The sequence below is a fragment of the Antedon mediterranea genome, chromosome 2 (genome assembly GCF_964355755.1).
Source record: "Antedon mediterranea chromosome 2, ecAntMedi1.1, whole genome shotgun sequence".
NCBI classification, from domain to species: Eukaryota; Metazoa; Echinodermata; class Crinoidea; order Comatulida; family Antedonidae; genus Antedon; species Antedon mediterranea.
In genome coordinates, this window is record NC_092671.1 from 8558682 (window position 1) to 8574477 (window position 15796).

At 33.0% G+C, this 15796-nt stretch overlaps 2 protein-coding genes across 2 annotated transcripts in view; both read left to right on the forward strand.

The window, feature by feature from the left end:
• The first annotated feature begins 4532 nt into the window (after window positions 1-4532).
• Window positions 4533-11493, forward strand: LOC140039587 (WW domain-containing oxidoreductase-like). Its single transcript, XM_072085203.1, has 7 exons — window positions 4533-4714; window positions 6454-6539; window positions 8581-8785; window positions 9092-9312; window positions 9717-9864; window positions 10115-10241; window positions 10547-11493. The coding sequence occupies exons 1-7, from the start codon at window positions 4621-4623 to the stop codon at window positions 10656-10658; spliced, it is 993 nt and encodes a 330-aa protein (XP_071941304.1). The 5' UTR covers window positions 4533-4620; the 3' UTR covers window positions 10659-11493.
• A 1800-nt stretch (window positions 11494-13293) lies between these two features.
• Window positions 13294-15796, forward strand: part of LOC140040274 (protein O-mannosyl-transferase TMTC3-like) — an 88405-nt gene continuing 85902 nt past the window's right edge. The window contains exon 1 of the mRNA XM_072086074.1: window positions 13294-13383. The gene's annotated coding sequence lies outside the window, so the exon portion shown is untranslated. The remainder of the gene's footprint in view (window positions 13384-15796) is intronic.

Here is a 15796-nt window from a genome sequence, read left to right on the forward strand (position 1 = left end):
TTGTTATCATTCTTTTTTTATCTTAGCCGCCCACCAATCAATGTTATGTTTACTTTTCTTGTGTGTTTTTAGACTGACCTTATGATTAAAAGTTTGTTTACAAATATCACATTCATATGGCTTTTCCCCAGTGTGAATGCGCATATGTTTTCGTTGATTAGACCTCTGCGCAAACCTTTTCTTACATACGTGACACTCATACTTTTTTAACGTTGCATGTGAGTTCTTATGTATTACAAGTCGACTCTTTGAATAAGTCTTTCCACAGATCTCACACACATATCTTTCATGGGTCAACTGGTGCTGAGCAAGAGCTAACTGAGATGGGTAAGATTTTGAACATGTGTCGCAGGAAAAGTTTTTTTCCAATATCTTGTTTACGTGTATATCCATATGATTCTGGAATTGAGGTATATCCCGAAACAAAGAAGAGCACTCGACGCACTTGTATAAAAATTGTCCACTAAACTTGTCATGTTTGTGTAATAAATGAGTATCAGCTGCAATGCATGTCTTAAACTGTTCATCGCAATGTGAACATTTATACGGCAAATGTTTTCCCAAGTGACTATGATTTTCATGAAGTTTCAGATCAGCTTCAATATGAAACTTTTTCTGACAGAGTTTGCATTTAAATATCACTCCAGCTTTTTCGTTCTCATGTCTTAATTTATGATAACCAAAATCAGTAGCACCATATATTCGATGGTTACATTCAAAGCATCTATACATTGATTTTACAACTAACATATTGTATTTTACAATTCTACCACTGCTGTTTACTCGAGCAAATACAGTTGGACGACATACTAAAATAACTGAATTTTTATTGTCCTCAATGGTTTTAGCAGACTTTTCGTCTGTTTGATTGGTATCATCTTTTACACTGTTATTAGATGCCTTTTCATTGCCATCATTTTCATTAGAGCCATCAAGATTTTTAATATCATTTTTGTTGGTGTTAACATGTACTTCATTGCTACCAGTATTAACTTGATTTTCATTTTCTTTGGAAATTGTTTCATCAGTGCCAGTGGTAGTGTTAAGATGTACCTTGTTGGATGAAGGTTTATCAGTTTCAGGATTTTCTTGGTCTTCATTTACTAGATGGCATGAATGATTCATGAGATCACTTTTCTTACAAAAGCTTTGATCACAGCAGAAGCAGCCATATTCATATTGTACTTTGCCAACACTATCTTCTGGATTTTTCAGATCTGAAGCCTTATTCGACACTTCTGGTTCAGAATCACTTACTTCTTTAGGTTCACCACCACCACGCTCGTCTTTAGGTTCACCACCACGCTCTTCTTTAGGTTCACTATCACTATCCTCTGGATAATCACAATCTGAGATCTGATCTGGTTCATAATCACTCTCTTCTTTATTGCATCTTAGCCTGTGAGTTTTAAATTCTGCTAAACTTATTAAAACTTTACCGCAAGCACAATTGTAATATTCTTCTTCGCTTTCTTCATCCATACTCTCATCATCATCTTCTTCACTTTCTCTATACATACTCTCATCATCAAATATTTCAGCAATTGTTCCCCTGCTCTCCTTTTCGAAAATCTGTTTCCTTCTTCCCTGTTTGTGATAACTAGGCCTATTACTGTCATCATCATCAGAAAAGAAGCTGTGAAAACAAATGACCAACATTTATTTATTCTTCTAAATTTAAAATAAGGTTATTTCACTGACAACATAGAGAAATATAAACTTTGTTTTGGAATATTTCTTTTAAACAACGCCGTTGCTAAAGATACGGTACCGTATCCATGCTTTTAAAAACTAAAGATACGGTAATTATAGAGGGCGCTTCCGTTTGCTAAAAGTACGGTAAAATTGCATTCCTAAAACTCGTACCTAAATATAAAACTCGTTCCTAAATATAAAACTCCTTCCTAAATATTAAACTCCTTCCTAAATATTAAAAACCTAACCCTCTAAATAAACTAAAAAAAAAAAAAAAAAAAAGACGTCAAGAAGAGTATCGAACCCCCAACCCCTTAAGCCAAAGCCTCATCACATGCCCACTAGGCTACACAGCTGGCTTGCAGTAAACCAATGCAATAACCTATTTGATTAACATCCACATTACATAGCGCCCTCTATAATTACCGTACCTTTAGTTTTTAAAAGTATGGATACGGTACCGTATCTTTAGACATAACGTTTAAACAATCAATACAATACTAGGAACAAAAGTAAGACTCCGCTAAATAAAGACTGCTACTACACATTAGGACGATAACATAAACAACAATTTTTCTTAAATAAACAAAGGAAATTCGGTAGAAAAATTGTCATTCTATAACTAGCCTAGCTAGGCCTAGGCCTAGGCCCTTAGGCCTTGCTAGCTCTCTTCTGGCTAGCCTAATAGTATCTAGTAAGGAGGCTAGCTAATAAGCTAGTCTATAGTAGGCCTAACTAGGCCTATCTATGCCTAGGCCTAGCTAGGCCTGGTAGCCTAGGCCTACTAGGCCTAGCCTAGGCCTAGGCCTATATTATGATGATGGTGGTAGTAAATAGCATAATTACGTGGCTGTTAGCTCATCTGGTATCTCTTTTTTTATTTCTGCGCCTTGAAATGTGAACAGGTTTTCACCCATGTCGACATCTTCAAATTCCAATATTTCATCTTTTAAATCCTTGTCAACTTTTCGTGCTACGGAAGCCATCTTTCATGAATGTTGAATGTTTTGTAGAGATTGGAGATTGCATGCAGAGAGAGCTAGAGATCGAGCAAAGAATTGATAAGTTCTTTTTGATGATGAGAGAGGGCGCCATAAGAGAGCCATGTCTGGAACGCCATCGGTGTATTTATGAGAATGTACGAATTGCATTTTCAGGACGCTGTACCTGTATAATTGTTGAGAAAAGTGTGTGTGAGAGGAGATCAATAACACAACATCAGTGATTGATTGATTGTTTATGTCGTTCCGTCTCTAGCTAGCAAAACGGACATTATGGCCAATCAAGAACTTAAAATCGACGCTTTATTCTAGTAGCCTACATCAATTTTATAGTATTTAAAAGAATATTTTTTGTGCAAATATCTAAACGTTACAAAACACAAACTTATAATTAATTTACTCATTTCATGCTTAATTATTACCAATCCAACAATTTGGCAACCAAAACTGTATTAATTTTTTTTGCACACCTTTTACATGATTTTGATTATGAATTTCTGCCCAATTTAGTAGGCCTATTTCTAGTTCTAGTTCTAGTACTGAGAATCGGCGGCGGACAGGATACACTTTTTCAAGGAGGTTTGAAATTTGAAATGGCGGTGTATTCGATAGAAAAATGCGTACGTCTAATCCCAGAATTAAAATTGTTTTCTGTAAAAAGGGTCGGATTATGTCAATCTTTCTACACACATAGCCTACATAGTTGTTTCATCATGGGTTTGTATTATACAAACTTATGATGGTTATCTATAGGCAAAAATAAACTTTGCAGCTAACTGAAATAAATTTTTTTTTGTAAGTATAAGTATTTTGTTTATATAAGTATAATAAGTTTTTGTATAAATGTATGAATTCCCGTTTCAATTGTAATTTTATCTCCTTGTTTTCCTTTCATGTTAAAGCTGTTGGTTGTCGTACTCGTAATTCCAAATGTAATCTTCTTTATGTGCCGTATTGTCGTGTTAATGTTACCAAGAATGGATTTATTTCACGTATTTGTCTTCTTTTTAATAATTGTGTTGTTAAAGATAATTCTATTGATCTCTTTTTTGACCGTTATAATTGTTTTTGTAATAAAATTAGTAAAATTGTATAAATTTGTATTGCTAGATTTTAAGATTTATATATATTTTTATATGGTATAGTTTATTCCATTCTGTAAGGGGCGGGTTTCCCGCTGTTGAATGAGTTTGAATAAAATAAAATAAAAATAAATAAAATAAATATACCTATATCGATCAATCAATATTAATAAGATTTATTTATTTTATTTGTTAACCGTTTAAGAAACTGATCCGTGCCACCTAAAAGCTACCAAAACCAGAACAAAACCCCCACGTTTAGCAGCGATTTAAGGCCCCTGGGTTTTTACAAAAAAATGGCCTCGTCTATTATACAGGTAGGCCTAATCTAAAATGTCAAAAAACTGTCCATGAAATTAACGGATCTTCCAACAACACCAGACTTTACTTGAGGTCAAATCTCTCAAATTCACTTTTAACCACTAAACACATTGGAATCTAACCAGAATTTTCCAGAAATAATTGACTAGCCAATTGTGTCCCGTATGGTGGGAAAGATAGAGAAAGAGTAATGCGTTACAAAAATAGTACAGAAAAGAAAGATATTCAATATCTATTTGATATCATTTTTATAATTGTTATTAAACCTATATTCGTCACAAAGGTACTAATTGGACTTAAGTATATCTACTGTAGCAAACCGCCAATAGCGTCAACCTTACAATTCAGTTTTGTGTTCTCATTGTTCACTCTGAAGACCCATTGAATAAAATAGCTCTCCGTGAAGCATTCAAACAATTCACTGGACCGTTTTTTGAAGAAGCTATAATATACACAAGTTTTATTCTAATGATTTGTAGTTGAAAGATATTGTGTATTGACAAGTTTAGCTACTAAAATAAATGGAGCAACCGAAACTACTTCGGTATTCGAAAATTTTGAAACCGGGACGAGAATTTTCCGGAAAGACTTTTCTGGTAACTGGGGCGAATACAGGTACTTTTACACATATTTGTTTTTATTGAGCGAGTTTGGTACTTCTTTTATTTAGAGCACTGTTTTAGAAATTTTTAAAACCACATTGATTATTATCCATCAGGGCCGTAGCCAGCATGAGGCAGACGAGGCGCTCGCCTTGTCTGTAATTTTCATATTTTATATTAATACTTTTATTTAAATCATCTTTGTCTCGTCTGTTTTTAACCTCTCGCTACGGCCTTATATCCATTGTTGTATTATACCATTCAATCAATCCATCTATCTTTTTGTCAATATTTTCAAGTATTGCTGTTATGTTTAAACTAAGTTAATTAATTATATTGGTACTTGAAACTTAGAAGACGCAGCACTGATATAATTTTGCACAGGTGGAGGTAGTAAAACTGATAAATACACTTTGACATCATGTTCTGAATCGAGAATAAGTTTTCAATATGCCGTTATAAATAAGGAATACATTTTCAATAAAGACCTTTCAATGATCATGTGAAATTCTACATAAAAATCTCAAGTGATCCAGCAAATAATCGATTTTAAGGAAGGGTGCATTGCATGGGTACCAACAGTAAGTTGCCCCGAAAGATACCAATGTAGTCCTACATGAGCCTCGGCATCATTAGATAATCCATGGACAATCTACGTCTATCTGTCCCTACTAGGTTTCTGTCCATGGTATAGAATAGTATCCCCCTTGATCTGTCAGTCTCATAGTTCACACTTCAACACTTACTTGTTTCTAATGCATGCCGTGATTAAGATAAAACACGACTTTTACCAAGGAAGAGCGAAATCACTCTTCCTTGGTTTTCCCAGGGACTGGTTTTACCAAGGAAGAGTGATTTCACTCTTTCCTGGTTTTACCAAGGACTGGTTTTACCAAGGAAGAGTGATTTCACTCTTCCCTGGTTTTACAAGGGACTGGTTTTACCAAGAAAGAGTGATACCACTCTGGTTTTACATAAGGAAACAAACGACCGTCGGACAATCTAATTATTAGTGACCGATAAAGTTGTTGCAGTCGAGATCCGTGTCTGTTTTAAAATTGCACACAAAAAAAAGAGACAGAATATAACATAACAGACGAAAAACAAGCCGATGATCCATCGGCATTTAACGTATTTATCATAAAATACCATTTTCACAAAAGAAAAACAAAACAAAACAAAAATTACAACCCGTTTATTTTGTCATACCAATTTTATTTTTGACGGGGTAAGGGCAATGACTTTATAACAACACCCTTGGCGTTCTACTCTATTGAACACCCTCTTGGTGATTTGATCAAAGAACGGATTGTTTAAAGAACCGTTCAATGACCTGGTCAATAGTCCAGCATGATCAATTAAATGTTTCGTCTTTTTTCTCATCTTTCTATTATAAAGTAATTGAAATTAGATGACCCTAATTGTGCATACTCTCAAGTATTGATTTCTGTGACGTAGTTTTAAAGGGGTTTTCATGACATTTTGACCATACCGATAATAAAACTCCAGGATTGGGCGTATTTTGTAATGGTTGATTACGCGTTCCGATCCTCAAACTGCTCGCAAAAGAGCTCTAAGAGGAGTCCTAGATGGTCGGTGGAGAGAGGTGGGGGAGATAGCTTTAAATCTTCTGCCAAACATGTTCTATCCTACTTTGTGTGAACCTCTTTTCATCGTTTACATAATTAAATACAAAATACCCAGAGCAAAATATTTGCTTATGCATAATATGTCTTTTAATGTACTTTTTAGGAATAGGATATGCAGCGGCAAAACTATTCGCAAGCAAAGGAGCAGAAGTTATTATGGTATGCAGGATTCGGGTCAAAGCCCTACTGGTAAGTAACTTGCATGACGCCGAGCCTAGTCCAACAGTCAACAACTATTCACACTATTGAAATAGAATTATATCATGGTAATGTAGACAATCCTTGCCATAGATTAAATGTAATCTTATCATTTCCGTAAGTGGAAAACTTTACTTTCTTTCACGAACATTAATAATGGAAGATACTCAACAACAAAAATGTCCAACAAAATTACCAAAGAGATGCATTCCATTGATTGAATATACTGTTTATACATACTATTGTATTTAATAATAAAATAAATCATTTTATTGTGCACATAGCTACTAATAACACAAAGCATACAAACTTCGCAATGACTTTCACACACAACATTGCCATTATGTGTACCTCCTATGATGCAGAACCACAAAGCAGACGTGATAGGCAACATCAGACAATACATTTGCAGAAATGATAATCTTTAAAGCTCCAATGGATATTTCTGGGTCCTGCATGCTTGACATGGTGGAACAATTCAATTCAATAACACTTTATTATCCCAAACTGGGAAATTCATTTGGTTGTGCAATACAAAGATATGCTAAAATACGTTTTAAAAAAGGCACACAAAAATACAAGCACAAAAAATCATTGTAAACATTTATAATATGTTAAAATACACTAGTGAGAAACAAATAGCACACCAATAAAATTCTAAAAGAAGCCTATAAATGTTATTAAAAAATACACAAGGTTAAAAAAAACTTATAGGGTGTGTTCACACGCACAACCTTTTTGTATTCTGGACAACCTAGCAATATTTTGGGTTCAATCTTTGAATATAATTATCTAGAACTTAAAGTTTACCAAAGTAGTTTAATGACACTTAACTAAAGGTTGAGAGCCTTCGAGGCTATTGGTATTGAATTCATTGACCTGAATGGTGAATGTCGGTTAAGTAAGCACGGTCCTTTATTAACTATAATCGAAACTATTTTAAGCCCTGTCTAATATGCCATTTGAGGTACATCATTGTCAGTTTTAAAGTATATCCCCAGTGTTATTGCCACTTGTGTTTGATCAAATTAGTGTGTAAAGCAATGTATAAATTGCGGAATGTAAAAGAATACAAGTAAAGAACAACTTCCACCTCAATGAGCAAAACCAGTGGATTTTCATATTTCATTTAATACGAATTCATTGCATCGCTTTCCATTTCCTGTCTTCTGTCAATTGTAAATATTATTTTATGGATATAAAAAGAGAAATTCGGAAACGTTGTCTTGTTTCATTTGTTGTTGGTAGAGGCCTACGACGTCAAACCAGTAAAGTGAAAACATCGACCATTGCTCTTGATTTGACCCATTCAACCCTCAACGCCTTACCTCTTGTTGTAACCCTCAACACCTAAGTTTATTTTACTATTCAAAAGATTAGGGCCACAATTACCGGCGTTTGAATCTCTTTCTTCCTTTAGAGGTTATTGCCCCATACTAGTTTAAAACTTGTTCCTTTTTCGTTTGTTACCTATGGTTTAAATAGTACATACAGTTTAAGGGAAAACAAACACAGAAAACCCTGAATGAGAAAAACACACTTAGGGCCCAGTGGCTTATTTGCAACATTGAATTGCGTGTTTAATCAAAATCAGGGATCCCTGATCAAAATTAAATATAGTTTTTGTCCAACGAGCCTGATGCAGTTACTATGACACCAATACAAATGCAATCCCACATTAGAACCTCTACTTTGAGACATCCCTATTTGGCGGACACCATATTAATTAGTTTTCCCGTGGAGGGAAACACTAACACTAACATTTTTTTTTTCTTTCTTTTTTCTTATTTATATGGTGTTTGATAATTTTGTAATATCACGAAAAACAATCAATGTGGATTGAACGAGTTGTACTGTTCCACCAGTCTCGTGAATAAATAAAGTTTTTATTATATACGAATTCCTAGAACACCCCTATTAAAAGGGACAGTTTGTTTGGTCCCCCAGAACAAGTTCTTTAAATTAAAAGTTGTATAGGCTAACTGATACAAATATTTATATTTATTTCTTTATCGGGGTTCCTCACATACAGGCAGCTGAACAAATAAGATCTGAATATGAATACGAGCGACGGAAAGATAGTGACGCAATGCCAACTGAAGATCTCAAACTTACCCCGATGGATCTCGATTTAAGTTCACTTGATTCTGCGTTGACGTTCATCAACAAATTCAAACAAAATTATACCAAGCTGGACGTTATGATCCTGAATGCGGGAATTGCAGGCGTTAAAAAGAGTAAGTATTAGCATTACATAAAGCTAGCATGACAAATTGAGATTGTATCACCAGCGTATAGTTTTTGGGTTTCTTTCAGGCTGTCAATCTCAGATTTTGCTTGATCAACAGTTTTCTAATACGTTCTCTCTTCCTTTTCATCAGGAAGCTACGTCCTAGGCCTACATAATATGGCCTTCTTCATACTCCTCGCACATTTTAATCAGTAGAATTAACTATTCCAATGAAAGTTTATCTTACTTTGAATTTATTTAAATTAACTAAGTAGGCCTATAGACACACTATTCTGATTTCTCTGTTTGTCAGTTATCACTGGAGATGGTATGGAGACTCATTTTCAAGTTAATTACTTAACGCATTTTCTAATGTGTTTGCATATGATTCCACTTTTGGAAGAATCGAAAGGGGTAGTACTGTCGGTCTCTAGTGAAGCACATCGAGTATTGGCCAAGTTCAAACTTGGTAACTTCCAAGGTGAGAAGACATATGGACGCTTTTTAGCATACGGCAACTCCAAGCTATTCCAGGTAGGTAGTATAAAACCAAGGGTTCGGTATTGTTTTTCTGTGTAGTGTAAAGTGTTTTTAAAATAAATGAAGTTATGTAACCTAAATTACATAATTTACCGTATCGCTTGTGATTGGTCAACTTCAATATGTTGTGCTTATGTCCTTGCGTTGCATACTAGAGTGGGGGAACCAAGTATTAACTTTGTTCTCATTGGACGTAACGACATATTAAGCTTATTTCATTTCCGTTCCGTTTAGTTGCTCGAAAGTCGATATAAACTTATTTCTTTTCAGTTGAGTTTAGTTCCGTGTCGATATAAGCTCCCCTTAACGCAAGTGAGTTGACCAATCACAAGCGAAAGTAAACGTAAACCCTATACTAGGCTTATACCAAAACTTAGACCTTTAATATTTCAATATAGATGATGGCATCATTTTCGTTTGAACGAAGACTATCACACAGGAATATCCACTTCGTCACTATGCATCCTGGCCATGTGACAGACACGGCTATTGGAAATCATATTACAGACATGTCTATTTTGTACCTACTGAGGCAGTGTTTATACGGTAACATACTTATTATACTATTTATTATACAAAATGGCGTTATACTATTGTTAATGATAGTCTCCTATATCGCGTGAACATTGTAGGCCCTATCCCATAGTTAATAAGATAATTAACAATTAACATAACCCTTGCCAAATCAGGAGCTGCCACCATTACGTCGTTTAGAACGCATGAAAAGCTATCCTTGAAAATCGCAGTCCCAAACTTCGTTGTGGTGCTTCGTATAAAATACGTTCTCTTTTTTCAGCTGTTGATGGAATCGAATCAAGCGTAGCGGCAAAAGACATTTACGAGATTTTACGACAAAAAGATGAATATAAATCAGAAGTTTATTATAATCGTAGAGAACTCGGAGAAGCCAGTCAGGATTCACGGTTAGTATCTATTTACACATGTAGGACTACCGTAGTCAATTCATGACTAAATGTGTATACTATTGAAAGATAATTCATGTAAGTTTAAAGTAATGGTTTCCATAAGTTTATCTTTATTTTTTCATTTTCAAGATTTTATTATGTGTTTGAATTTGCGTGTACAATTTATACAGTTGTGCATTGTTGGTAAACTTGTTTTTGTTACGAACGCACCATTTGTTTTTGAATGCCACCGATATAAAGGTGTACGTTCATATTTATCAACATTTTACTATCGTATACGTTGTATATTTTTTTCGTTACAGAGACGTTGTAAAACAAGAACAACTGTGGTCGTATAGTATCAAGCTATTAGAAAATTACCTACCCGTTAATATGCCACCGGAACTTCTGCCTGAAATGAATACGAAATATTGAATAGTTTACACTTTTATATAATTATATCAAATAAATTAGGCATATTCTTATCGACAGCTTCACAGTTCAAATGAAACTACTGCTACTATGAAATTACTAGTATTATTAATCTGATCTTAATTACTGAAACTATTATATAACACCTAAATAAATTCCTGTCATTTAATTGGACGATTGTGAGTCACGTGGTTATGGCATGCAATAGTACGCACTATTTATCGATCGTTAAATAGTACTTTTCCGCCTCGTTGAAATATAACCTTTCATCATTCACCTCATGCCATTATTTGTACAATTACACTCATAAACATTTATTATTTGTATACTATTGTTCCGTGTAATAGGCCTACCGATTATATTTAGGATTACTGGTACCTGAATCAAACAATTATTTAATTTATTTAAATCAGGTAGATCTGAGTAATTATGGACGAGAAACATGGTTATGTCTGGATCATTGAGATATCTAAATTGGCCATATTTCGAATAAATTACGCCTACTGTAGGCCTATTATTGGTATAGGCCTATTTATTTTGTAAGAGAAAAATGAACAAGTAGAAAAAGATTAATGCCAATCAATGAAATACCACCACAGGCGGTATGTATAGGTTTTAAGTTCTTGGCCTAATATTCATTAAAAGATGTATCAGAGCATTTTAATATATTGTACATAATTCAAATATCATTATATGACAGTTAACATTCTAAAATAGTTCAATTATTTGAAGTTATAATCTTCATTTATTTTTAATGATTTTTTTATCTAACTGACGACGTATGTTAATTGGAGACGTATCCCTAGTTATAACTCAACATAAAGTATTAACAATGAATAACCTGTTTGTATATTAATGTAATAAAATATATTTTTAAATAAAGTTAATTTCATTTCATTTATATGGATTGATTGAGGTCATATTTATTATTATCATTTTACGAATGACTACGAACTATGTGACCACGGGATTAATTGAGTGGGTTGATGCATTTAGACATAGGCCTAAGACAAAAAACATACTTTATTATCTCCAAAGAAGAAATTACAGTAGCTTGCAAAACAACAAGGAAAAACATAAACATACAAAATAAAAGATAAGACCACCCCACAAGTTACCTTTTATGATCTTCATTTAAGAAAACAATACCCTTAACTACAAAAGAATTACGGTATCTGTTGGTGGTAAAAGCAGAAACTCTCATACGTCCACTTCTGGGGATATAATGCCTGACAAGCACATCATACCAATGTTGGTAGGGCCAGGTTGTGAGTCCAAAAAATAGTGATTTGAAAAAGCAGCAAAAAATGTGTTTTTAAAACTAAAATATAATGGAATATGGACTATGATGTTTATTTTAAAGGCCAGGTGCGGGCAAAAAATTTCTATTGATCATACATTCCAATAATTATCAATCTATACTTTCCCCTATGTTTCATAATTTTTGGGATTTTATTTGTGTTACAGGAGCTTGTTGAAAATAAGCACTTTCTTATCAGTGGCGGGATAGTTCAAATTACACAGTAAAATCTCTATTCTTTTGTACACACATTTTGTAAATAGAGAGGCATTTTAAAAAGCCATGAAAAATAAACGGTGTGGTAAGAAATGTTATCAGATGACTAAACATAGGTTAAATAACTTGAATTTTACATTTCTGGTATTTTCAATTTCAGATTTTTATTTTCATGCTTTAGCAAAAATTATCCACCGTATATCCACCATCTTTTTTCACCTTCTATGGAGTCACCAGACATGTTATTACATTAGGTTAAACTACCTAACTACTGAAAAAAAGTCTTCCTGGTTTTTATGGCAGAATTTTGCCAAATTTTGTATTTGACCATATTAAGGGAAATTCATTTTTTCTGTCTTGATTTCTGTTACAAATACTTGATTTATGTACAATTAACCAGATATTATATTTAAAATTCATGCCTGTACCTGAGCTTTAACTCATATCCAACAGCGGGAAGCCCTCAAACAGAATGAAAACATAAACTGGGGAAAAACAGCAAAAAACAAGAATATTAATTCCAAACGATATAATCTACTCAACATTTATTAATTCTATATTTAAAGAAAGACAACTGGTTAATGAATTTTGCAAATAAATTCGGTTTTAAACAATGTCTGGAAACATTAACAAGAGTGTGGACTGTGAATCCTTCATTCATACCTAATGGTAATACTGCCACCTAGCGGCTAAGTAACTTTATTTTATGTATCTGTTGAACTCGTATGATGAAGATAAACGGGTTTTTAAATATATTTTAAAAACTTTTTTACTGTTGTGATTAAAGAAAACAATTGATATAGTTTCAAATCATTAAATATGTGAATTGTCGGACCGGGCAACTAGCACATTGTTACAGTTTCACTCCTCATCATTAAATTGAAAATATGATATGCATAACATAAAAAAGTGTTATTATATATACATTTCCCTCGTCAATTTTATGTTAATTTAACAGTATAGTATTAGTAAATTAGATATTTATATTATGAGGTGTTTTTTTATGAATTATTAATGGGATAAGTTTTTCCGTATAAGAGGGCGACATTGTAGTTACCAAAGTTTAGAAATGGCACGCATGATTGAACTTCATATTGTACACAAAATCTCCATATAATCGAAACCAAAAGAGGAAAAGATGTACAGTGGATTTTCTATCGGCAGTTCACTACTTTTATGAAAACTCTAAGGAACATACAGGTATCAGATAAGGTGAGTTTACTTAACCAACTACTTTTTACTGTATTAGTCAACTGGTGTTAGTACAATCAACAACCGAGGTTTCATAAAAGGTAGGACCTTCTTTCTAGGCCTGGTTGTGACGTGCTCAGATTTCTTATTAAGTACGGATCCTTCACGGCTAAACAGACTTTAACAGTCATTGGATCTTATTACTTGAGTCGGGTCGAGAGAGACCTGCCTACACTTTACCCATACCAAGTAGTTTAGGATTAAATTAGATACATGGGAAATGTGTAAATATACATTTCTAATTGAATAATTAATGTGTTTAAAAATAATTATCAATAATTTCAATAGCTAGTTAGTAGAAGGCCCTCCTCTATAATAGCCAGCCTAGCTATAAGTATTAAAGTATTATACTGTTCTGCCCCACACCAGATCGCCCCCCTCCCCCTCTCCTAAATATAGTTAGTATTACAGTATTACCGTAATTAATAAAGCACATGTTGAAGTATTCATACAGTGCATGACAGTTTTTTGTCTAGTCTTATTTAAAATGTAGGATGCTTTATATTTAACCCTGGGCCTAAGACTATATTATATATATATAATTAATAAGAATAATAATATATTCATTTTATTTTTTAATAGAATATTTTTGGCAACAAAATTACAAAAAGTATAAAACACTCTAAAAAGGTACAAATAAAATACCAATATAATTCAATTGGGACCACCAGAGTACAGGGTCGGTATGATACCGACCCTGTACTCTGGCTACACTGTATATAGCCCCAAAAACAAATTCAATCAAGTTTTTAGTATTAAGCAAATAGCTTTAAAAATATGTTCTACCTCTGTGACATACTTGATTTTATGCATTTTTGTAACTTTGGTTTTATTTAGTGCATAGTAGACTATTTCTTAAATGTCAAATCCAATTTTTGTCCCTTAAGGATTTCTACATTCTATATAGGATATCGTGAATGTTAATGAATGTGTATAGTAGCCAGGAGGTAATTTAAATGCAGACCTTTATTACCTAGAAATATCAAGAAGAAGATCTAAATCATTCTTCAAGTATAATTTTTATTTATGAAAGTATCCATGAAAATATTTACAGTATAGCAAGATTTTGAGATATGAAATTTAATTTTGACTTCAAAGCTGTAATGAGAATAATGTAATGAAAATAACATTGTCTATTTTGTGCCTAGCTTACTACTAATAGACCCTTTCTTTTCTTTCAAAGACAGAAATACAATTGTCTCTATTTACAGTATATTAATTATAGGTACCTACAGTATGGTAATTCTGTTTCTGTTCAAAACAAAGATTGAGATTATATAATAATTACTTGACAATGATATTACTGAGTATCTTTTGCGTAGGCCTAGTATTTGTTGTTTAGCAGCATATCATCAGCTAAAAAGTAACTGTGTTTAAGTATCTTAACGATCGCATTAAGCTCAATAGCATGGCTTAGACAAACCTGGACTGTTTTTCATTTCTCTACGTGACTGGATTTATTATGATTCTCCTTCAATATATATTTTGCCTGTAACAGTCTCTGGGGCTTCTACTACTACGATACAGTCTATTCAGACTGAAATATTTTTATTTACTTGTTGTTTATGTTTGCTTATTATTGATCATGGTGATGTTTCTGCTGACAAATGTAGGTGTGAATCAGAATTACCAATTTTGTCACCAATTTCAACTTATGATTTTGTACATGTACAGTACAGCTCATTATTTGTTGAAATCAATAAACAATTAACGAAGTCAACAAATACGTATTACTTTTTATATGAAATAGCAAAATAAAAAAAACAACATTTTTTATTTCTTGGGTACCGTATTATACAGAGTAAGCCATCTCATAGAATTTAACCAATGTTTATAACCGTACCAAAAATACCTACCAGACTACTCTTAATAGTTGCATACATGTTGATTAATATAAAATTAAAGCTATTATTTGAAGGTGTCTGTTTTATTATTACAATTTAATATTTTTCATAAATTTAAGTGATAAAGACGTTGTTTTCTATATTGAAATTTCTCAACACATTCGATCAAAATAATAATCATCAATCAATCAACTTCAAATATAATAATTAATAAATTGTTTTGATCAAGCAAACAGTAATGTTTTGAATACCTTGTTATTCCTTTCAATATTATATCATATATATTGACATACTGTAGTTAACACAATACGCATTTATGTTTAAAAATGTGTTGCAATGTCATGGCTGAGAAAACCTAAAATGTATTATTTCCCACAAGATAACGTGTCAGTGAGTTATGTAAATATTTAATCCTTGAGAAAGTAGTCTAATGATCGCGATAAATCTGTAGTTTTTTTACATGCTGCTGATATTTCACTACTAGCTTTGAAAAGGTTGTGTATGTTCTCTTACATTTAGCTGATTTATCT